The following is a 26,314-nucleotide window of genomic DNA, read 5'->3' as shown; positions in this document are numbered from 1 at the left end:
GTTTCCTCCACTTAAAGAAGAAAATTAAAGTTAATAGAGTCTCGTGAAAAGGTACATGAACTTTTTTCCAGATTTCTTGAGATGAAAGAATTACTTTCAAAATCTCTCCTTCTGTGGCACATCCCGTCGTCTCGTTTTTGAATCTCTTGGTTCTGTTTTTTGTCCTTTTTGAAATACCTTTTTGATTTTTCCCTTTGTGGATTATTTTTGGTTCAATATTTTGACTTTATACTCAAGAGTTTCATCAGATCAAACACCATGGTACGTCATCATCTGTTGCTTTTTTTCTCTGCCTGATTCATCATCTCCATAATTCCACTCATTCTCCAGCTGGTCCACCGTTCCCGCACCCTCTTCTTCACCTCATCTGTATTCTGGATCAGTGAACCTGGTAGTCGTCAGTTTTCATGACCTCGACTTGACAAAGCTAAACCTCTTTTTCAGATTTATTTATCATCATCATTACAGTAAATAAAAGGGCAGAATGACCATTTTCGGGGGGTTCAGCATCTTATATATCTTGAATTTTAAGCAGAAAAATGTAATAATTGTTTCCCTTAATTCCAGAGGAACTTTTTTGCCAGTCTATGAATGTATTTTTTAATAAAAAAATTAAAAATATATATAATTTGTATATGATGATTAAACTCAATCCTGTTTTTTTGACCACAGAAACCAAGAAAATATGAATCACAACTAACAAATAAATCAACTGAATAAATACAATTTCTCACTATACAAAAAAATGTTGAATTAGAAGATAAAAAAATATTTTTACTTATACAAATGTGAGTGTAAATTATATAGATAGTACATAAATAACAATAACAAAGATTATAAGGGAGTAAGGTGGTGCAGTGGTTACAGTTTGTATGTTCCCCGGGTTTACTCCGGGCACTCCGGTTTCCTCCCACAGTCCAAAAACATACAGAGGTTGATTGAGAATTTGGAGAAATTGTCTTCAGGTATGAGTGTGTGTGTGTGTGTGAATGGTTGTGTTTCTTTGAGTGCCTTTCTGTCCAGGGTGTCCCCTGTCGCCCAATGAAACTGGGACAGTACCAATAGTCCCCCCCACCAATAGGGATAAAGTGGTAGAAAATGACTACAGTAAAAAATGATTACCTAAGGACTTTGTTTCAGATTTTGGGGAGTCTCATTGTGTTACGAAACCATTTGTAATCTCATGAATTACACACTATTCAGTACGATAAGTAGAATATTCACGGAAGCCGTCATGTCGCTTTAGGTTTGCGTTACGAGCAGGATTTGCCAAATCTGATAACCCGGACAACAGACTAACCGTTGTTTTGCTTCTGGTTCAGATGAACCCCATGGATGCAGTTGCGTAGTAGAATAAAGCCGACATCAAAATAAAGAACTACAGAAGTCTGTAGTTTCTGATTGGACCCTGCCAAGAAGTACTCCAGGGGGTTTCTACTAAGAGCCAGTCCAGTCTCTGCATCCTGCTGTGAGGCGAGACGCACGACCACAAATTTTCTTTTGACAAAAATCCATTCCCGGTGCTAGTTTATCCCAGATGTCCTTTCAGGAGGTTTTCATCAAAAAATAAGGTGCTTTGAATGAAAATTTCAAGCCTGAGTAATGCGGAGCGACGTTTGCTTTCCTGCGAGACGATGAACAGATCGATAACACGAACCGGTCAGTCCGAGCGCGAGTCACTTCTGGTTACTCGGAGGCTTCATCTCTCTTACGGCCTCATGTGGAATTTGTCATCTTCCTTCATCTTTACACTCGCACGTCGATGGATTAATCTGTGTGTTTAGTCAATCACCCCGATGTTAACGATATCCTTCTTGTGAAGTCGTCATTGTTGCGGTTTATTCGGCCAACTTTTCCATCTGCGGCCGCATCTCACGACAGAAAAATCATGTTTTCTGATTGCATTCTCTAACTCGGTCCAGACCTTTTCGTGATGCAAAACAGAAGTTTCAAAACCAACACGAGGATGAAAATTCAAGCTAAGCATGCTGTTATATTCAGGATATGATTTGTTATTGCAGCAAAAGCTCCGTTTGTCCTGCATCAACAGGTTAAGACAACATGAATGAAGAATTAATGGATGGATATACAATAAACTTTGATATTTTTATCCTAAAAAACAAACTATTATTATCACTTGTGAGTATTACTTTGGAATTCAATGAAACCTATTCACCTCAACTGAGTTTGTGTCACAGTTAAACTGTCTCTCTGTTCATTGACAACAATTTGTGGAAGTTCTGATAATTTACAAACAACAGATCATCAAATTACCATCTGGATCCACAAATCACACAAAGATTTGTAACTCTATTAGTACAAAAATATGTGGTTTCTTGTACTCGAGTCAAGTGTGGACTTCCATCAGCTGTCTCATTGACCCTCTTGGTATCAAAGGGATGTTTGTTTGTTTTCGTTTTTTGTTAGCAGAGACATAGAGAGCAACATCATCAGCATACATTGGTAGCTCCTGTATTTATTAGATGAACACTATTGATGCTGTTGGGATTCATTTAACATAAAAAACAATTTTTTTTTACAGATGTCTGTATTTACTGAATGGACACAAAAAATGCTCATCCTTTTTGAGTATTTTCTAAAGTTACCTATTGTGTATTGTACTAATCACATGTAAACCTCTTGTGTTATCTCAGGAACGACCTCCAGCACTGCATACGTATTTTTGGAAGCCATGGAGGGCATTCACTTTGACATGGAGACAACACAAGAAATACCACAAACACATTTAATTTTGGCCTTTGGGTCACCTTTACCCAGAGATCACACGAGAGGTAATATGTTATTCTGCACCTTTAAAAGAAAATATTGTAACTGACTTAAAAAAGGAGAATCATGCAAGTCAGTTACAACGATACAGCAGCAAATTTTGCAAAATTTTGGGGAAAAAAAGATTTGAGGGCAAATGTGTTTTATTAAACACAAAAGAAATTGGTCTATGAACCATAAAGACTCTAGTAACTACATCACATAAAATATATCTAAGAAAAAAATAATCACCAAGTTTGTTTTGTGTCCCGAGTGTTCATTATGACTATAATTGACCCAAAATATCTGAGAATTGAATTGCGTTCGTGTCACTTTAGGTTCAATTCTTCAGCAAGAAAAAGAAAAAATGATCTTCCTGAGACTTCCAAACCTTTAACACCATCTCCTCTTAACTACAAATCCATACTATTTCCTCTTAGAATAGCTTATTTTAAAACCTTATGTTCAACAGGTTATCTACCATCTCAGACCCTGGCGACCAGATTTCCCCACTGTCAGCTAAAATAGTTAATTTCCTTCAGCAACACAGCTTCAGCCTTCAGTCAAGGCGGGACAGCTGAGCGGCTGCTCGCTAGCTAAACGTACCGTTTTTCCTTTCCGGTTTTCCCTTTCATATGGCGGTGTGGTTCAAATAAAAGTGTCGCTCCTGGGCAGGCATGTAAAGAGCCGGTTCCAGGTGCGCGAAGGAAGTTCCTCCCGGGTTCCAAAGGGGTCAGGGGTGAAGAGTTCAACTCTTTAAATAAATCACCGAAAGCTGTTGTGACAAGCATCGGCCGCTACGACAGGGAGAGTCGTGTGGGCCGCATGAAATATGTCTTTCAAGTACACGGGCCTTTGACCCGGGGAGTGCAACAAAATGTATGTGTTTAGTCGGTATTCAATCAGCGGGCCGGGAGACAGTAAGTCATTCACGAGGGCTGACAGCTTTATCCTCGTGTTTAAGAAGAGACAGAGACGTGCAGGATGATGCAGCGCAGACGCTTCTGACATCTTTCAAACGACACAAAGTTCAGGTTTTTTTCCCCGTTTTGTCTGATAGTAATGGAGCTTCACGTAAACAAGAGGAGTCTCAGGAGGAGATCTGGTTCATTTTGGCTTTTTTTTTTATTGTGTCTGTCAATGAGATTATCCCTTTTCCTGTATTTATCGTGTGTTTCATTTCAATCTTTTTCCCCCAAAAATATGTTAAACTTAACTACATACATTTTGGTGTTGTTCTGGATAACCATCTGGATCTAGGAATCCCTTGAAGTATTTTTCGGTCACTTGTGTAGCTTATACTACGCAAAAATTTGTATTCATGAATAAATGGAAAACATGACTTCATAAAACGCAACAACAAAAAGTGGATAAAGCAACTTTTACTATTGTGTTGCAAAAATGTGTTGTTTAGAGTTGCTTAGATTTAGTTTGTCAACTTAGGAACTTAAACAATATGACAGCATTTAAATGTAGCATTGTTTCCAACGTGTTACAAATAAAAACCTGGTATTTATATTCCAATCTTTTTCCCCCAAATTGTTTTAAACTCAACTACATACATTTTGGTGTTGTTCCGGATAACCATCTGGATCCAGGAATCCTTAGAAGGATTTGTCGCCCACTTGTGTAGCTTAACTACGCAATATTTTGTATTCAGGACAATTCAGGAATTAATGGAAAACATGACTTCAAATAACACTACAACAAAAATCAAGTGGATAAAGCAACTTTTACTATTGTGTTGCCAAAATATGTTGTTTAGAATTGCTTAGATTTTGTTTGTCAACTTGGGAACTTGAATAATATGACAGCACTTAAATGTAGGATTGTTTCCAACATGTTACAAATTAAAAACCTGGGCTTCAAATGTAGGACAATAAATTTGCGTGAAAATATATAAAACAACCTTCTTAGCAGGGGTCTGTGCTTTTACAAGTACTCTCCTTATTTTCATTTATACACTGAATATATATAATTTTAGCTAATATTATGTCACTCTTTTTAAAGACAAATCCAATTACTTTTTACATTTAAATGCCTAAAAATTACTTTTCATTTTCCCTCATAATGTTTTTAAAACATATTTTCTTTCCCACTACTTGTCACTACTATTACCCAAGAGGCAGAATAAATACTAGCGCCAGAAGAAAGAAAAACGAAAGACTTGACCCTGGTCTAAAATATTTCATTGGTTTTGGAAATGATAAAAAAAAGGATAAGACACCAACATTATAAATGAGCTACAACATTCAGGAAGAACGTTTCAACAATCGGTGTGTGGCTCAGAAACGTTCACACAATCAATCACCGAAGCCGCTTTCCTGCCGTTAACAAGCCGTGAAAGTTTACGCTTGTAGTCGGTGATTAAGAGTAACTGCTGGTGGTTTTATCTTGCTGATAAAAAAAAAGTTCAGACTCGCTGTAAACTCTCTCGTCTTACCAGGACTGAAGTTCTAATGAGGGAAGGAGTATATTGTGTAACAAGGACCGAATACTTTATGAGCTAATGACTGAAGTGAAACATGATTCGTTTGTAGAACTGAGATCGAATATCACTCGTTTTTTTTTGAGTGCAGAGGACTGGTTACAAAATATATTTGTTTATATCAACTGATTAGAATCAATGTAAGTGACATAGTATTGACTTATCAAGTTAAGTTGTTAAAAGATTGTAGCAGCAAGTTTAAAACCTTTAAGGAATAAATCGGATTACCATCTGGATCCACAAATCCTTTGAAGATTTGTCACTATCAGTGCTGCAAAATGAGCTGTCTCGAAGTGTTTTTCAAGTAAGTTCACCATTCAGCTTATTGGTACAGAGGATATTTTAAAGGCTAAAAAAGTAAAGTACTAAAGCCACATTTTTCCATAATCAGGAGTCACCAATCACCGTTACATTTTTTTCTTCTTTTTTTTTATATAAACATGGTATTTGTGTCACAAAATGAAAGAAAATATTAATAAATCAAGCCAAAAAAATTAAATAATTAATTCGATTATTTGTCAAATAAGAGTTCATGAACAATAAAATTGTAATTCAAATTAAATATCTTCTATCTTTTTATAATATTCATTTTAGCATAATTATAAAGACCAGAAATGTCTATATTGTCTAATAGACATGTCTAAAAATTGAATATTTTTCCTAATTTTTGTAAAAAACAAAACAAAAGAAAAGTCAACTAAAGGAAGCCAGCGATCAATAAAAAAACTGGACTGGAGTTCTGAGTAATGCATGAAAGAAAGATCTCAACATTTCTAGTACAGCAGCGGAACACAAGCTTGTCAATCAAAGCCATATCTGGAAGCCTTTCTTTGGCAGATGTTTTCCTCCAGACTGACAGCTTCCAGCCCGTGGTAGGACGACTCTGGCTTTTAACGGCGCGGTACGACATGTGTGCGCTCATGTCAGCGACGGCCCCAAACAGTTGTAAACTGACTGTTTATGAGGCCGCTGGAAGAAAGTGCCACGTTCTTGACTTTCACACCATCTGGTTCTTGAAGAAAAATGAGATTGATGTCGTTTAAAAAGTAGTTCCTGGCCCACAAAAAAAAAGGCTTGACCGCAAGGGGTTTGAGATGAGGGTTGATATCTGCTTGGAAAGTAAATGAATCGATGCATAAATTTAAAGGGTAAAGCACGCCAGGATTAGGTTGGGAAATGAGTCTCTTCATTCTGTGCGACACGTTTGAAATTTTCAATCACGCTCGTCTCGGTGTTGCTCCGGGACCACATCCAGGTCGAAATTTGCACGTGAACCGAGTTAGCAAAATACCGCATTCAACACAGATTTACCAGAGCGACGTGGACTCTGTCAGCGCAACGGCGCGTTCAATAAGTGCAGAGTATTAAGTGAACATATTTCTCCGCTCCAGATCCGAGGGCGAGCCGCACACTGACAGGTCGGTGCTGCTGGAGCTGAGTTATGAGTCGGCGTCAACCTCGCGGGTCGATCCATCCAACGGTTGCTGCTTTTTTTTTTTTTTTGAACAGCTCACTTGTTAACCGGTATTTAGTGTGGCCCCCTCCGAGGAAAAAAAAACACCCTCAATATTAGAATATCCAGTGGCTAACGCTAATTGTCTGTGAAGAGTACAGCAACAGTCACAGCCTTGTCAGACCCATTGGAAATGGCCACAAGTATTGAAATGTGTGGTTCTTTTGGAAGTTGGACCCAGGGACGGGTCGGGATGCGCCGATTTTTGTTAAAAAAAAATTAAAAAAAATATGGCAGGGTGGACGGAAAAAAAAAAAAGACGGGAATTTTCGGTATGAGAAATCCTCTTCCTGCCTTCAGCAATATGTAAACACGTCCTTCTATTAGAGCCGCCGGTGCCAGCGTATGGCAGAGATTACGAAGCCAACACAGGGTTCAAATTGTATACATGGATTGAATTACTGTACGTTTCGGAGCGGAGCAATAACCGCTTCCATATGTACGTCCGAACATGTGTCACTATTTCAACATCATCATTTACAGTGAGTGATGGCTCCGCATTTGAGGCGAGCGGGATGGGAAAACACACGACTCCGGGAGGCATTTACTTACACTCCGGTCATACATAATGTGGCAAAACAAAACCCACATCCAAGAATGTGGCAACTGAGGACTTAATATGAAGTACAAATATGATTTAACGATGTGTTTGGCGTGGTAGATCTGCAAGTACCGAAAATACAGTTGAGTTATTCAAAGCACAAACGATCCATGTTTCATGATATTGTTAAAAGAATAGGTGCAATTGTTGATTTATTCATCTGTATGCTAAATAATTTGCGATCAGATTGAAATTAAATGTTGATAATGTGACATGGAACAGATTCTGGATTACCACCTGGAAGCTTTAGACCACATGTGTCAAATTCAATCACACAAGAGGCCAACATGTTCACCTAACAGGAAGTACGAGTGTGATTTTGATATTTTAGTTTCATTCTTTGACGCTCAATTCAGCTAAATTAAATAGTGTTTTTTTTCTTCCAACAATATTGTATCGATATTGGACAGCATTGTACTGATTGTTATATTTTTGGCTATTAAATCATATTTTTTGTTACCATAGTTATTTTCATGGTTTTATAGCTCAATAATGTGTGTAAAATACAAAAATACAATTTTTTACAATTAACATGCAAGTATATACCGTTTGTTTATTTTCTGTTGCTATTAAGCTTCCAGCCATTAGATGGCAGCAGTCATTCTATACTGCGAAGTTAATAAACATAGAAATCCCGCAAGATCCCGGGGATGACTGAGGACGAGAGGATACAGTTGACGCCAGCCGCTTGTACATATTTTATTTACTAACAAATGAAAGTAGTTACGACTTCATCAAGAGTCATGTCAGGTCTGTTAATTCAGCTAAACGAAAATCAAGTACTTGGACAATACTACATGTATATTTAGTATAGTATTTAGTCCAAGTACTTCATTTTCGTGTTCCTACAGTATCAAAATATATTGCCATATATCGTATCGTTGCCCCTGTATCTGGATAATTTTCGTTTCGCAAGATTCTTGCCGATACACGTCCTTACTGACGTCCATCATATCAACATGAACATTATTCTACGTTGACTTTGAGCCAACCATCAGATTGGCCACATAAATTGACTTGACAGGCCAGATTTGGCCTCCGACCTTGAGTTTGACACAGGTGATATAGACCAATGATGCTGTGTAAAGGACTCGTGGGTTGAGCAAAGGTTCTATGGATTAAAAATGTTCCTTTAACGGGAAATCAGATTCTAAACAACGACCTCTGACACCACCGACGCATCAGAAATCCGCTCTTCCATCAATGTCCTATGATATTCAGGTTCATTCCAAACATCAGACCCTTAACTCATCAATGTACGCTGCACTCAAGAGTAAACTTTCTCTCTTTATGCGATGACGTAGTCATTGATATGTCTTTATCAACAAAGAGATTTTAGGTAAACTTTTTTTACATAATTGTATATGTCCCGAAAATGTGTCCCCCATGCGTTAAGGTCTCAGGATATGGTGCCTATGACTGATCCTTTAGCTCATACAGAACTGGCTAAAACAGCTTTTAAGTTTTCTGCGCCGTCTACATGGATAAGATGCAGAAGTAGGATCTAGTAACTTAAATTTAAGGCTCTTTTCACAGGTTTGACGTCCGACTTCATCGGGTATTGTGAATGTTTTTAGTCAGTAATCGCGTTTTTTTCTTCTCATGTTGTATTACTGCACTTCATATTGAACTTGTTATTGTTTTTATGTGTAACTGTGTTTTGCTGTCCATCCTGGCCAGGTCTCTCCCTTAAAATATATTTTAATCTCAATGAGACTGACCTGGATAAATAAAGGATACAATTAAAAAATAAAAAACATTCCCAGACAAACATACATTAACTTTGATCTTCAAAATTCTAAGTAAAATATTTAGAAAAAGTCCAAGTAAAATAAAATATATAAGCAAAATATGCTTTCATATTAAAGGCAGAAGAATAATAATAACAGATCCTTTTCAGGGAAATTTAATTTAGTTGTATATAAATCATAGATACATGTAAGTAGATATATATTTGCTATTCTAGTCTTGTATATATTCTTTTCTCTTTATCCTGTGTGCATAACCTGATTTTGAGAAAAATGTAAACCCATCAAACTGACTAAATTAGATTAAAACAAACAAGTAAATGTGTCATGAGGTTTAAATAAGAAAGTTGTGTTATCTTAAGGTCAAGGTGAACGACCTACCTGCCTTCAATAATACATATGCAGTGGTGGAGGTCGTGACCCAGAGACAACAAAGGGTTTAAAAGTATACATGTGAAAAAGGATACTGTGTACTCAGAAAATGTTTTTACTAAAAATTAATATTTTTTCAGCTGCATCGTCACAAAGGTTTTATTTCTGAGACAAACTGTGCCTTTACAAAAAATCTGGTTGCTTATAAAAATGGTTTCTTTCATTAATATGATCTTCTGTAACTTTCAAGGTCGCAGTCGAGGTGAAGCACCAGAGGCAGAGATCTGAGCAGCATCTAATTGAAGCAATTTGTTTTTAAAGTCGACCCTAATTCATGTTCCAGAACGCCGGTTTAAACGCTCAGATCACACAAGAGTCGCTGTTCTGCTCTTCGTCCTGAACAGTAAAAGTGGAAATTCAAGATACATTTTCGTCCCAGAATGAGAACCAGAAGGAGGGTTTTCACAGAAGCAGAGAAGTATATTGTCATTTGTCTGGACGATCTCGCCTAAAGCCATTTTTCATACTTACTGTCGTCAGTCTAGACAAACAAACACGGAGACATGAGGTTTCAATAAATGTTGAAGCAGTGCTTCCAAATGTCAAGCCCTGGCAGCATAAAACCTAATTTGACAGTAAAATATCTATAATAAACTGTTATTTATTTGTCCTAGCAGCGTTTTTGAGTGAAAAGAAGAAATTGAACCCTCAAACATTTTCCACATATTTGAGGGAGGAATCTGATGATCGCTGGGAGAGATGGATTCATTATAGGGGGGGGATGAGATATGTGAAACGCACCATGTGGTTACTAATTCTTGTAAATCCCATTAAAGGTTTGAGTTGATCCAGAATAGATTTCAAGTCATATACGTTTGTTTAACTTCAAACGTTTGCCCCCCAAAAATATTTTTCCACACTGTAGAATAGTGGATCTGTAAGTTTCAATGTGTCCGAGTGTGCGCCTGATCAGATCGAGGGTAAGGGGGTACGAGAAGACCCCCATGAAAATATAAACGCAACCAATTTTGATGAAATTAAGACTATATTAAAAACATCAAACATCAGAAATATCTTCCAAATTTCAGCTCTTTTGTTGATTGTAATAGGGCGGTAAGGGGGTCAGAAGACCCCAATGAAATTTCAAATACTTTCTATTTCTCTTTGAGTACATTTTGAATGGTTTCTATTACTTAATTACTTTATTACTTTATTGTTAATTGTAAGGGGGCGGTAAGGGGGTCAGAAGACCCAAATCAATTAAAAAAAAAATCAATTTAGATGAGATTTTGAACCATATTTATTAGTTAAATACTTTTACTACTTAATTCTTCATCATAGGGGTCGGAGGGGGTCAGTCAACCCAATTCATTTTTTTAATTCCTCCAATTGCCATGAAATCTAAACAATATCTATTACATAATACTGAAGAAATATGTCCAGAATTTCATATCTTTTTGTCAATTGTAAGGGGGCAACAAGGGGGTCAGAAGAACCCCATGAAAGTTCAAATTCGTACATTTAAGATAAAAATTTAAACCAATGTTCATTAAATAATCCATTAGAAATATATTTAAAATTACAGCTTCTTTGTTAATTGTAAGGGGGCAACAAGGGGGACTGAAGACCCACATTAAAGTAAAAAATAACATCAAATGATCAAATACATGAGAAATATAGTCAGAATTTTAGCCCTTTTTGTCATTTTAAGAGGGATTTTAAGAAAATTAAAACATGTCTAATTTTATTGTACTTTAAACCATTTAAATAAAGAGATTTATAAAGTTAAGAGAGTTTTAGCTTTTTGTTTAGGTTAATGGGGGTTGAAAGTATGATATTAAAATATGGCCAGTTTTGTTGAAGAGTTTCAGAGGGGGAAGGCAACCCTATCAGGTCAAAATAAAGGAGGCACAAAAGGGGTAGAAGACCCCCATAAACATTCAAATAGGTACAATTTCAATTAAATTAATACATAATATTTAAGAAAAGTCCCATAATTTCAGGGTTTTTTTATATTTCAGCAATTGTAAAGCCCATAATGTACGACAGTACTGTCGTGTTTTAACGTCTTTATCTTGTACTAAACCTCTATACTTTGAACAGTGTCGACCGAATGTAAAATGCAATACAAATCAAATCTACTATTATTACTATTATTATGACGAGTCGGGGAGTTTAAAGAAGACGGATCTGGCGTACCTCGGTCGCAACCACGCACACGGATCCAACAAACGTCGTAAAAAAAAAAGTGTCTAGTCATCCGTGTATGACTTTGTGTTGGGTATAAGTAGCACATAGAGTGAAATAATTGATGCTGTATTTAAGGGAGAAGCAATCCACGTCAACTCTTAACTCGCTCATGTCCTGAGACACTAGACGGTCACTGATATGCACAACCTCACAATGGGGATGTAGAGTCGGCAATAATGACTGCATTGTAGCAGGAGCTCATACATGTGTGCGTGGATGTGTCTCCTTTGACCCCACCAGGGATAATTAAGGACACATTTACCCACGTCTGTCATGAGCATGCATGTGTGTGAGTCAACATGTGCGAGCGTGCACGTGTGTGCGCCGCTTTTGAAAAAAAAAAAAAAAAGTGCACCGGCCTAATCTGCCCTTTGTACGTCGGAGACCCGCAATCCAGTCGTGATTGGTCGTATCACTTTCACTCACCAGGTCTCCCTCAAACACACACACACCTACACACACACGCACACACACACACACACGCACCAAACACTTTCTCAGTCACACTCTGAGGTACACACCTTTTTAGACCGAGTGCTTGTAAAAGTACCTCCTAAGGGATTTGTCATGAAATGTACCCCTTGTTCTTGTCTGTGTGTATGTTTGTGTGTGTGTGTGTGTGTGTGTGTGTGTGTGTGTGTGCGTGTGTGAGAGAGTCTGCTTCTTCTCAGCTGTTTCCTGCCCGTCTGCAACAAACTTCCCTTTCTTTTTATCTTCTTAAAATACTGATATATGGATTTATTTGGGGTTTTCGCCATCATGATCCAAACTTTAAAAAAAAAAGAACCTACCTGCACCGAATGCGAAGAAGAAGCTCCTGTCGGGGTGTTCCTCCAGAAGGGCCTTCACCCTCTTCCCCATCCTCTCGTTCCTCTTGTAGATGAGCTCCTGTCGGAAGTAGCTGTCGATCTCCTGGGCCGTCTCCTGCTCGCTGGGCGGCAGCGTCACGTTGTTGAAGTTGGGGACCTGGACTCATGAAACCGGTTGTGAGACGAGAACTCGAGGGGAAATATTGAAGGGCGGGACGATGGAATGATAATCACCACGTTACCTGGGACGTGTCGTGGTTGAAGATGATGGAGTTCAGGTCTCCGCAGTTGTAGTGCCTGATGAGGTCTTCGGTTGTGTAGGGGACCTGAAGACTTCCTGCTCTTAATGACTCCTGCTGCAGTAACGTCTGGTTCAGTGCAAAGATCACCTGCAGGGGGATAAACACTTCAATATACTGATTTCCAACATGTTTTTTCAACATTTATTTTTAGACCAGGGTCACAAAGCGCTTGAACAATCAAAAGCATTACACAGTTAAAAATACCTACAAATTTAGGTCAAGATAACATAAGACAAACACAGAAGTCTCAGAAGATTAGAAAAAAGCTGCACAAAAAAAAAAAAAGGTTTTAAGATGTTTCTTGAAGGAGTCAGTAGATCATCAAACACAGAGGGAGAGGAAGATCGTTCCAAAGCTTAGGAGCAACAGTCTGGAAGGATTTCTCTCCTCTGGCAAGTAGATTCTGATCCATCGACCTCAGAGCCCGAGCTGGGGTATAAGGCTGGATCAGATGACTGACGTAAGGAGGAGTCTGACCATGAATAGATCTGAAAGTAAGAACCAGAATTTTGAAATTGATCCTGGAAGAAACTGAAAGCCAGTGAAGAGTTTTAAGGATTCGGAGAAATGTGAGTTCTTCTACTAGAGCGGGTCAGAATTCTCGCTGCAGAGTTTTGTATCAACTGCAGGCAACTTTAACAACCTCCCGGAGGAAACGATATCAAAAGCCAGTTGGATGTTTCTTGTATTTTTGAGGTGAATTATTTAGTTATGGAGGATGGAGTGGAGGCTAGTTGAGTGCCCCCCCCCCCCCCCCCCCTTACTAAAGTCTCTACGCTCTACTGCTGAGATTTTGCTTTTGTGCGAGCGTGAAATCGGTCAGTGTTTGGTGAGGGGACCCCGGTGAGCCTGTCGCCTATGATCAGTGCCGCGAAAGACACACACACACACACACACACAAAGTGAGAGCACACACCACACCTCCTCGAGTCCGTACACAGAGTCGGGCGAGTTTAAAAGAAGACCAAGAAGTACCAGTCATCTGTGTACATTAACACCCAATCCTGCTTGTTGATTTCTGTTTGTCAACTCCCGTCTCTCCGCCGACCGAAACCGCCTCATCATTCCAAATGATCCGATCCCAATGACACTTTCCCTGTCAGTTGGCCCATTGTGGGAGCCAAGGAGAGGAGGGCAGCGCGGAGCAGATGCCTTCTTGTCAGGGGACAAAGGACCCCTCCGTCACCCTCTCTTCTCCTTTCCCTTTTAGGCTCCCTTCAAGCTTTCATCGGCCGCGCATCAAAGTGATGCTCTGCATATGAAAAGGGGTCCCGGTCTTTATGCCACTCAAATTAGCCTATCGCCGCCCCTCCCCTACTGGTTCACAGGAGAGAGAAGGAAAAAAAAAAAAACACCCTCACATCTGTGCCACGTCCGTGAAGGAAGGCCCTCATCTGCAAGGTCTTCCCTTTTTCTCAGCGCTCTCTTCTCCTCATTCTCTTCCTCGCTGTGCCTTTCAGCCCCTTAAATTATGGCTGTGAAGGGACAAGGATGGAGAAAAGAAGGGGGTGCAGGGAGGATCAGTCATTGCCAGTTAAAAAGAAAAGGGGGTTAAAAAGGGTTGGTGGGGGAGGGCACTGTTTTGAAAGCAGATAGAAACAAAAAAAAAAAGTTGGGGAAGACACAGGAAATGATCGTCGACGGAGGAAATATGTTTTCCAAAAATTCTTGGACTTTCGTCGGTGCAACTTTCTCGATCACCCGCTTTCATCCTCCCATCCTCCCCGGGCGTCGCACCCTCACACACTCGCGGACACACCCCTCTCGCTGGTATCAAAGCGAGCGGAGCCAATGGAAGTCAATAATTGTCCATTGTGATGGAAATGCCGTCTCTTTTTCGGGGATGAGAGTGGAGTGGGCGTGTGCACGCAGAGCAAACATCATCACACTTAAGATTCCCACATGTGGAGATCTGGAGTGTTTTCGGTGGCAGATGAAAGTGCACGACGACGGAGAGATGGTCCAGGAAAGGTCGTAGCAACTTTGAGACGGTTTTTAAAATGCACGCTTCATTTTGATTTGATAGAGTTTATTCGCAATCGTAAGACGTAACTGGACGAAAGTTCAATTAGATAGATGGAGAGATAAAACATTCTTGATCCCTATGGAGGTCTTCCTCTGGAAATTGTTTAATTATTTTTGGCCGATTATGTATAGATCAATATATATGAACAAAAACAATTAACCTTTATTGTTTCATTTATAAACTATAAGAGAAGGAAAAACATATTTAAACCACCTACTAGCAGAGAAACACTTATAATTGATATATTTTCTATATACAAGAAGCTTGTCAGGAACATTTTAAAGTGGAATTTGTAAGGACTTTTAATGTTTTTTATTTATGTGAAAATGCAGTTTATAGGTGGGGCTAGTAGCCGTGGATGCATTTGCAATCTTAAGGCAAAATGGGTAAAATAACTTGAATGTATTTCACAGATTCTGAAGAGAAACAAGCCAAACATTATCGTTTCATTTATAAATAATAATAAAAAGAAAGAAATATGTATATTTTTTAAAGTGACTAATAGCAGAGAAACACTTGTTGAATATATACATTCTTAGAATAAGAAGAGTGTATTAGGAAGTTAAATTAGTTTGTCAGAAACTTAGTAAAAGTTGAATCTGAAATTTAAAATATCTTTAAAAAATGCAGCTAAATTGGTGAAATCAAATAAGTTCCGAATGATAATACAATAAATATATTTTAATGCGATTAGAGGCAGAGAATCACATGTTTCTGTTTGTTTTATGCAAATAATGCTTAATATTACCATTAGTTAGAGAAGTAGAAGAAGAAATACAGTATTTATTTTATATAAGAAGTTGAATTTCCTTGTCAAAATTTCTGTTAAGGTCAAAATTAAAGAGCTTTCAACTCTTTTTCTTTCTTATAAATAAACCCATTGTTCAGTGTGTTTGAGTAGCTTTGTGTCCGATGAGACAATCTGATGACAAAAAGCATGAGAACCAACGGAGAAGTTGCGTAAATCAACATCCCAGCCACGATCAGTCCGCGCGATGCTAAACTGCCGAGCGATTTATCTTTCTTTAAACACAACCTCGCGGCTCTTCACAGAGTTTTGTTCCCTTTTATTGATTAAACCATCAACATGTCTGCGATGTTTTGTTTTTTTTCTTTTTGGATTGAAAAGTACATTTTTTAAAAGAGGCCTGTCAGCACTTTTGGCAACATTCACTTGCACACACAAGCAGATATAAGCAACACACACACACCAGCCGAGGCAATGAAACCTGGCCTTCTACCAAGTACAAATGAAGACTTCGGAAAGCTCCGCTGTTTACTCCTGCCTGCGATGTTATCAGGGTAATACAACTCCCCATTTTCTGCGTCCCACTCTTAACACAAATACACCCCCACCCTGCACACGCACACAGACGCACAAAACACTCTAAAAAAGAAGCAAAATAAGGATCTACAGCTATAACAGAGAGGTAGGAGCAATTAAAGCTCGCCGATGGTATCGGTGAAACATCAGAGGCGGCGAACGAGTTTGAACCGAACAGAAAAATAATCAGATTTAGTTGTAAACTATCTTATCAGTGAATATAAGTTGGCTCACTCAGCCTGAAAACTGCAGAAGCAGAGAGTCAGTCCTCAGACTAAGACCCCCTTTGTCTGAGAACCAAAAGAAAAGGAGTTGTTGAAGAACTTAAAATAAACCACTTCTACACTTTAAGATAAGATTCAGATAAAGCTTCACTCAACACCGTTTTATAAGGTAATAAATGAAATCAACTGTAAGTAAAACAAATATTTCTTATGCTGTTCATGCGTTTATTTGACCACCATATTGACATCACATACGTTCAAAAATGTATTAAAAAACACACACCAACCACCGAAGTGACGCACTGCGAACAATCGCCAGAGATGGGAACATCGTAAGATCGCAATTCCCGGCGAAAAGGTTCATTTGAAACTGTAACACAGATGATACTCTGTTATTCTAGGGAGCCGACTTAACCTAGGCGTTATGCTCATGTTACAGTCTGTGTCACGTTTAATTAACGTCTGTTTTGGTAATTGACGGGGTAAACTTTACTTTTATAACTTGTTTCCTGCTCGAACGATCTTGTCAACAGTCGTTGCGTGGTCCGGATCTTGAAGAAAACTGCGCTATTTGTCCGAGTCATCTGATAAAGTTTGAATTGTTTTCTATTTTCCACGCGGCAAAAAATATTCCCGCGATTCCGGTATGTTGGCGTCCAATTAAGACAAATATTTGTCGAATTAGCCAAGATAAGACCAAAAAAAGGTCACGACCAACTTTGTATTAAATTAACATTTACTTTTACGATACTTTGATTTGAATAGTTAAAAGATTCCCGTCCACTCGACCGTGAAATACCGACAGTGAATCCGAAGCGACATCGGCAGCACCAGAAGAGTCCATAACAAGTACGACGGCTGCATTAAAACCGGCCCTACTTTGAATCAGTAGGTCGTCTCACACACTTTCCACTCACACCGTCGTAAATCTTTCACCACCGCACAAGTCAGCTTTCGCTTTTCTGGCCGAGAACTCGCCCTCTCACCCCCTTCCCCTCCATCCCCCCCTTTCTCTCACTCGCTCACGGACGCATAAACAATTCACATCTGTCAGAGTTATCTTTATTGTCTGCACTTTATTACGATATTCTCTTTTCTTGCTCTCGCTTCCCTTTTTCTCTCCTTCTGCACCAAAGAATAACTCTCCCCGGACGCCAATATTCCTCGTATGATTCCACTCCTCCTCTCCCCTTCCACTTTGATCCTGTACATACCCTTCCTCCCTCTCCTTATATCGCTTTTTCCATCCATCTCTCCCTCCCTGTTTTCTCGGTCTGCTTTGATCCCGGAGCTCCCCTCTATCAGCTAGGTCTTTTAAGACGTGACCTCTACATTCCTCGGGTCACTAATGACCTCCTCCCTGCGTGGATGTGTGTGTTTCTGTGAATGTAAGTGTGTGTACACCTGTACGAGATTAGGATTTAGCACACGTGTTTGTATCTACATGTGCACATCTTTTCTTCCTGCATGACTGTGTGTTGCACATGCTTGAGAGGTTTTCCTCATCACAGCCTGTTGCCTCCTCTGAAGTCACGACGAAAAGATAAAGTCACACTAAATCAACTTCTGGAGTATTTTTTCCCATATAGTTAGTACGTGCGTTAGGAAATATTTGTACGGCGATATATTGTGATATTCTTTTTAAAATACGGTACAGATGTTCGACAGCAATTTATCAGTTATATTTTCAAAAAACAAAAAAGATTTTTTTTTCCTTGGTCTACTATTGTTCACAGTTTAATAAAATTTGTTCAGAATGTATGTTTTCACAATTAACATGCAAATAGTCGAAGAGTTTAGTCAAAGTGTTAAAGTTAAATTTCTAGCTGCCGGACGGTAACAGCCATTACCTACACTCCAGCTAAAGGAAAAATGAAATGATGACTGAGGACGAGAGGATACAGTCGACTCCAGCAGCTTTTGACGCAGATGTTTGGACATATTTTTGATTTTCAAAACATATAGAGCAATATTTTGTATTGTTGCTTTATTGACTTATATATGCATTTAAAAAAATCTGGACGTCATTAACTGTCGATTTGAAACAAGCTCAGCAGATGGTTTTATTAGTATTATTAGTAGCAAAAAGGTATTCAAGATGGTATTCCAGAACACATTTTTTTTTAATCAAAAGTTGATATTTCAGTTCTTTATTAAACAGATTGACATAACCACCTTGGCTGAAGTAATAGTCTTAAATTAACTTTTATAAAGGAAAATAATATATTTGAATTAATTCATTCATTTTAGCCATGAGTCTATCCCAGTAGCTTGGCAGGTAAGGTTGAGGGAACCCTGGACACAACGTTATTTTATCGTAGAGTTTTAAAAAAAACGGTTAGTCACACTTAGTTATGAAACATTTAGAGTCACAAATATTTGTGAACTGAACTGAAGTAACTGGGTTCACTGCGTAGCATCAAGAAGTCCAATCGGATAAATATATATTAAACCATATTTTATAACGAACAAAGGTTTTTGGAATTGAGCATGTCCTCTCAGTGATGGTTTTAGGGGTAGGGGGGACTCCATCAGGTCAAGGGAAAAGGGGGCACAAGGAGGGCAGAAGACCTCCTTGAAAATTCAAATACATCCCATTGATAACATTAAAGCCATATGTTTTACATTCTAAATAAGGGAGATTTCCAGGAATTGTGCTCCATTTGGTCATTATAAGGGGGTGGAAACAGGGGCGGAAGACCGCCATGAAAATTCAAATGCTAAAAAAAAATTAGCTTGCTTTCCACTGAACCCTCAGTAAACGTTTTAGAAAGGACAGCAACTCAATCATGACAATAAAAAAAATGATTTAAGAAAAATTGTTTCCTAAGTTGCAGCTCCTTTCGTCAAATTTCAGAGAGAAATTGGACCCCCATGACAATCCAAATATATCCAATTTCAATTAAATTCCTACTTTATTTAATCAATATTAGATAAGGTTGAATGAGGGAATATTCTCCTCCGCCTCTCTTTAGAGTTGTTTTTCAGATTTATATTAGGCAAGTATACCTAAATATTCATATACATGTATTATAAATATGGTGTAACAACAGTAGCTTGGTTTCAACCTCACCCAGCTTCTCAGCAAAAGTGCTGATGTTGCTCCGGGATATCTTCACATCTAGACTGAGCTCTCCAACGCCCTCCTGACACAAAGGTTTTTGGGGAAATACTAATAAAAAATTGCTGCAAACCCAGAAAGGTTGGCGCCAGTGGTCTTAACTTTTGGAAAACTTGTGTTGGTCTTGAACGGACTTCTTCTGATAAGAGTCTAGAGTTTCAGTGGTTTTTTATCATCATCATCATCATCATCATCGTCACACAAAGAAGGCATCCATGAATGTTCCACAACTCTCTGAATGATTCTCACACAGCTCTTCTCTCGGTGATCTGCAGTAAAAGTATATTTTATATAAACCTACAAAGTTTCCTTTCCTTTGCTTCCCCTCTCTTCATCACCATCCAACACCCTCCTCTGCCACCCACCAATCCCCTCCCTGCGACTCTGCAGCCCTGTAAAAACATTCTTGCGGGGTGCATTTACCTTGCTGCCTGGACGCAGCCAAATATTTAGCCTGTCAGAGAGAATCAGCCTCAAACCAAATGGCTGGAGGTCTACGCTTGTGTGTTTTAGTGTGTGTGCGTGTGTATTGGGGATTGTGGTGATTGAAATGTCAACTTCTTAAATCCCCTCTGTGATCCAACCTCAACACAACCCTGAACAAGCTGGACCAGCGAGCGGCCGAGACAAAGATGATCACTGAGATCTACCGACGTTCATCACCAGTTCATGCCATGTTGGACACCGGGAAATGTATACATCAACAACATATTGTGCTGATTTGGAAAATAATTCATCACTGTAATCATATAACTGTTGATTTTTTTTATCAGAAATACATGCAATATATTGCTTTACCATTACAGCTATGTGATCATTTAAGGCAGGGGTCCCCTTTTGCACCAGGGACCGGTATTACGTCTGCATTAAATTCACGGATCGAACGTAAAACAGTAAAAATAAATGGTATAGAGTTTGTGTTTCATTCATTTTCACAGGTTTACCGGTTCATTTTTTAAATAAACTCGACTTAGAGCCACAAGTTAATTTTACTTTGGAGGAAATAGAATATTTTGGTCAAAACAAAACACATTACAGACAGAAATAATCAATAATACTAATTGTTATTCTTTCTGTTTGGCTGAAAGGTCCCCAGACCGGGGGTTATGGACCACTCATATAAGGCACTGCCCCCAAAACCCCCAGCCCAGGGTACAAGTCCATTTATGGTGTCTATAAATTTACCCCTTGTTTATTAATTTCTGAAAGTTGTTGTTTTTTTTTGATAAAAAAGTATTTCTCTGAAGAAACATTAGCCTGTTACTTTCAACACGTCAAGACGTTCAGTCAAATTTACTCAAAAATAAACCTGTAAATTAGTGAAAATTAGTGAAACAAATCAGAATGGCTATGAATATAATGCCGTCAATAAACTGATACATGGTGTAAAACAAGGTTGACGACCCCCAATATAAGGTACATTAATCCCTCTCTGGACCGAGGTTAGTATTAACCCCGTCGCCAAAAAGGCGACATTTAATTCTTTCAGGAAAAAAAAAAATTCAACTGGATTTTTAGGAGAGGTTGATGTTGACTGGGACAAGAAACAGATGATTTCACTTTTCTGGTGTTAGCTTCTTATGTAGGGAACTCAACATTTGGGTGAAAATGAGCTGCTTGGCAGAGGTCTACGTCATCTTTCGAGCATCTCTTGTTATTGTTTGTCAAATAAAAAAGGATCATTTAAGTGGTAGGGTATTTTACATGTGGCCTTCAAACTTTTACTTACCAAAATATTCCTATGTAAAAGAATAAAATAAAATACAGAAGAACAAATGAATTTCAAGATGAAACAGAGACTGTATATTACAAGAGAAGATAGGTCTGATTTTGAGTGTGCGAGTGAGCATGAACGTTGCAAAAGCACCTCCATGACGTGTTTAACTAATGTTTACAACAAACAGCAAGTGTTTGGTACACAATTCAAATGAGTTTAAACAGTGAAAATATTGTTAAAATCAGTTTAATTGTCAATAATAATCCTTGATTTTCATCTTTTTATCCCTCGATTAATCCGCTGTTATAACGGAGGGATTACTAGTGGTTTATCGGCACCTCAACTACAAATCGGATTCACGGTTTCAATTCTGAATCAAATTAATTATGTGAGATTTACCAGCTACATGCTAACTTTAGAAGAACAACCTTGTTCGCACATTAGCTGTTATCAGCCAAATACTTTAACTTCATTTTCCAAATTAAGGCCTTTTTTTATTCAATATTACGGTTAATTTAAACCTTTGGATGTTTAAAACAGTTTCAAGTGTATGCCGCAGTGCATTATGGGAGTGCATATGATGTAGCCTGATGTGAGCCTGATGTCCTTTGACTTTTTCTTACACACACACACACAGACACACACACACACACATGCCAAACCACACACGCTACATGGTGTCCAGCCCAAACCTGATTGACTTATTTCTCCACAACAGTCTCGAAAACACCGCGAGCCAAAAATGAAAACAGCCATCAATCTCCTCTCCTGGCTCCGAGGGAAACTGTTCATCTCTAGCTCCACACGTCTTCTAAAAAAACACAGCCGAGGTGTGTCGTGCTGAGAATCCCACCGATACAGCTGCTAGCACTTTACGCGAAGACACACACTCGCTCAACCAGTTGTCCTGTTGTGTGTCTGGAGGATGGAAAGTACAGAAAATTACACCAAGATCGGAGCCGACGGTCCAGGAAAAGAAGGAAGATATGATGACAGCTATACTGTCTTTTTTTGTTTTTTTCTCCTCTTGATATAAAACTGCACATTTATTCCTTTTATATGGTTGTTATCGAGTCGCACACACACATTCATACGTGGACAAACGCACACACTCACACACACCGCCTTGTGTCGGAGTCAAAGGGATTAAACTTACCACCTCATCAACATTGGCGGGGTCACTAATGGACACCCTTTGTTATTACAATAACATTTCTGAAACACTTTCGCTCTATATTAAAAATAAACACCATCTGGATGGAAGTGATAAAAAGCTCTTATTCTCTGCCTGTTTGTTTTTTTTTTTTATCTCATCTACCTCTTAAAACAAACAAAACTCTTTCAAACATGTTGCAATTCAGGAAAACACTGAATTGATCTTGTAGTTGAGAGATTTTTAAAAGATATATTTAACAATTTGGAACTAGAAATTGTATCTTTACCTTGTGGACACCCAGGCAACCATTGTGTGTGTAACTGTGTGTGTGTCTGAGTGACAGGACTCATGACTTCACTTCCTAATATATACTGTTTGTGTTTGGTTTACGTTATATATTCATGACTCGAGAACTGTTCAATAATTCCCTTTAAACGGTTCAGACATGTCAGTTAATAGAAACACAGGGTGGATTTGACATCTTATTATGCTTGTTCGGCTCATTAGCATTAGAGTGGATGAATCACCGTGTTTTATTTGTTTAATCCAGCAATAAAATTATTATCATCTCCCAAACAAAAAGAATCAGCTGTTTTGATTGACAACCGGCTGATCTAATGACTGGATTTTATGAAGAATAAAACAGCTGGACCTTCAGAAAGATTGTTTTCAGGGGCTGTGTAGTATCAATAAAGTTACTTATATTAACTGAATTAAATAACAAAGTGGAAACGAAACGAACAATAAAAGACAGATTTGACAAGAATAATGTGACCCGAGTAAGTGCACTGATTTATAGTACGCTTTAAGATTAAGACTTAAAAATGGCTCGACAGCTTCTTCTTCTACTACTTTTTAACACCAATTGAAACCAGCTGTTGAAACACTATATACGCCGACACTTGACAGCGCTTTTCGCCAATAGAGACAGGTTATTGAGTTGTGTTATCATTGTTGTTGTGTTGTTTTGTGTTAAAATTTGTGTTTTTCTTGAGACATTTACGCCGGTATCTGCTCCGAAGACACATCAGTGACGTAGCTTCCGTTTAACGTCATTTACGTCACTAAGATGGCGGCCGTTAAGGGTGGAAAGTGTCCATCGATCCACACTTAATTTTGTGGTCATTTGAGTGCACATTGCGCATGACATTTTGCGTCTTAGGAGCAGATAAGTGCAGAAGTGCGCGATTTGGGACACACTCTTGGTCATTCTCATGACTCTCTGGACCAAAAACATCTTGTTATCAGAAAACGCAAGATGTCACCTGACTGGTTGACCTGTATGTCAATCAAATTTTTTATTGATCTGATTCTAATCAGTGTTTTTAAATAGTGGAGGTATACACCGTCTCAGAGAACTGCAATTATTAGACTTCTACAGTCCACAGTGTATAATCCTGACGTACAATCTTCAGCGACGAAGAGAAGACACAAGGAAGGTTCTTGTGGCGGTGTTTTTCCCGTAAATAGGAATAACTTCCTGAAATCAAGAATGCATCTGTTGGCTCAACAGTGTGATCGGGAGAAGACAGTGGAAATAAACGAAAACCCACAGCGAGCTATTTAAGAGGATCCACAGTTCCCTCAAACCGCTGTCCCGAATTCAGAACCTGAAACTGAACAGGCCGAGCGGATACACTCGAAGGCAGGGGTGTCATTATCAATCAAAACCTCCAGAATAGACAGGATTTGTGCGCGTCATGGAAAATTGCTACACATTGTCCGGGAGAAAAACAGGGATCGGGAGAGGTAAACAGAGGAGGGATATTTACTTGTTGGTGTGAGACGTCTGCCACGATTCACTGAACTCACAACCGCGGACGGGTAAACAAATATGGAAATATGAAACAGGGCCAAAATCAGGGGGAATATTGTCGTCCTTTTATAGGAATATCTGTCAGCGCTCAGCGAGGGAAGAAGAACCGAGTTCAGCCAGACGATGGGAGGGAAATTCTCAAGTGTGATTTGCTACAGTTAATCGTCTTTGTATTTGTTTTACAGTGGCAGGAGTGTCTTTAAAACAAAGTTTTACTGAAGTACCTGAAGTATAATGGTGCCTTTTTGGCGATGAGGCCATGGAACATGTGTGGAAGGTCGAACAAAGTCGACTTTTTCCCCTCACGTTTGTTATTAAACCAACCTGGATGACCAGAAGAGAGAAATCAATGAAGGTGCCGAGGAAAGTTGGACATTGAACAGCCAGGAGTGGGCAGGGAAGGAAAACTTTACCGCAGCCTTTATTCAGTCGGTTCTTTAGCTTCCCCTTCTCACCTTTTTTTTTTCCAGATTCAGAAAACAACGGATGACCCTGAATCAGGTGTTTTTCAACCCTGTGTCAGATTTGAAGTTCAACCATTAGCACCTTCTTAATTACTATTTTAGCTCCTTGAAACTTTTCACAGATAAAAATTAACTTCACAAAGGAAAACCAAGTAAAAAAAGTTCCAAAGACCTATTTTTCTTGCTCCTTTAGAAGGACCTACAGGAAACAGTGGTGTCGAACTGACAAGGGGCCAATTTCACACTCTCAGTTGAAGGTTGAACTCATTTTGTATCTGCCAAACCGTCTTTACAGTCTCTTATTCCCGTCAAATTATTTTCCTTCAACCTCAGATATTTGTTTAATAATTTTAATCGACCCCGTTTTGGAGCCAACCATCCGGCGGGCCGCCTAAAAATTACTTGGTGGGTTAGATTTGGCCCCCCGTGCCATAAGTTTGAAACCTGTGGTCTAGAGTTGTAAGCTGTGAAAAAAAAATGTTCCTTTCCATCTTTTCTCACCTCTATTTTTTTCTTTCCTTCTTTCATTCCCAGTCGGTCACAGCAGAAGGCCAGTAGCTGAGCCTGGTTCTACTCGAGGTTTCTGCCTCTTAAACACCAATTGTGTTTTTTTGGTACCTAATTTTTTTCTACCAATATATTGTTAGGATTTAGTTAGTTTGGGTTCCTTTCAAAAAATCTTAATATGTTATGAATTGCTGCTTTAAATAGAATTTAATTGAATTAAATGTAGTTCTGAACCAAGAAACCTTCATTCCTGGTGCTTAATGGATCGAGGCGTCCATCAAGATAAGAGTTTTCCTCATAAAACTTGAATCATATCACCAGAGAACCCTTTAATAATAACTACTACAGCCCTTGACATTGGTACGATCTATACATAACTTGCATTTTGTGTATTATTAAGTAGGGTTTGCTGATTTTAATTCACAAACACCACTGCTGATGGATTTCATTGTTCTATAGTTAGTTTTTTCTGATGCAATATCATCTTGTAAAGTCACAGGATGACAGGAAAGACACATAGAACCAAGATATCTTCATATTTGTACAAACATTTACAAAACAAGACAATTTTTTGCTTATTTTGGAGACAGATTTTTTTTCACTGAGAAAAGACCTAAGAACTAAAAAGTCCCTGAAAAACGATCTGAGAACCAAAAAATGTCCTACCGTGCAAAAAGTTTGAATCTTATAGATGGATTTAACCAACGATTTAAGAACCATTAAACATCATTACAGTTATTAATGAACCATCGGAGGCAAAGAGAGGATCACGAAGGGAAGAAGAAAGATTCAAAAACCACAATCACATCCGATTCATTCACAGATGAAATGAATTTCAGGCCCAGTTTACGAGCAAACAACGAGCGCACGCGTCAAAGTGCCAACTGCCATCAAAATAACACCGAGGTCGTAAAATGTGATGTGTTGAGGCCAAGTTCAGCTGCAGAGAGTCACACAGGACGTTAAGTAAGCGAGAGGCGGCCAAACACTGAAGCTGTTGTAAAGCACTCACAGGTTTATGACCTCGGCTACCGCCGGCAGACCAGCCTACAGATTGTGAGCCGTCAAGGTGGGAATTCACACGGCTTGCATCTGGTCACGCTGGGTGGG

The 26,314-nt window shown here is 38.8% G+C and overlaps 1 protein-coding gene across 1 annotated transcript in view; it reads right to left on the bottom strand.

Annotated features, from left to right (window-relative positions):
* The window catches only part of trabd2a (TraB domain containing 2A), a 63,331-nt gene that overhangs the window by 18,858 nt on the left and 18,159 nt on the right, over nucleotides 1-26,314 (bottom strand). Inside the window, exons 3-4 of the mRNA XM_087791072.1 lie at nucleotides 12,790-12,936; nucleotides 12,530-12,704 (exon numbers count right to left, since the gene is read on the bottom strand). Of these exons, the coding sequence (XP_087647198.1) occupies nucleotides 12,530-12,704; nucleotides 12,790-12,936 (322 nt within the window). The remainder of the gene's footprint in view (nucleotides 1-12,529; nucleotides 12,705-12,789; nucleotides 12,937-26,314) is intronic.

Source organism: Callionymus lyra, chromosome 5 (assembly GCF_982586985.1).
Source record: "Callionymus lyra chromosome 5, fCalLyr1.hap1.1, whole genome shotgun sequence".
NCBI classification, from domain to species: domain Eukaryota; kingdom Metazoa; phylum Chordata; class Actinopteri; order Syngnathiformes; family Callionymidae; genus Callionymus; species Callionymus lyra.
This window is presented reverse-complemented; position numbering and strand designations above follow the sequence as displayed.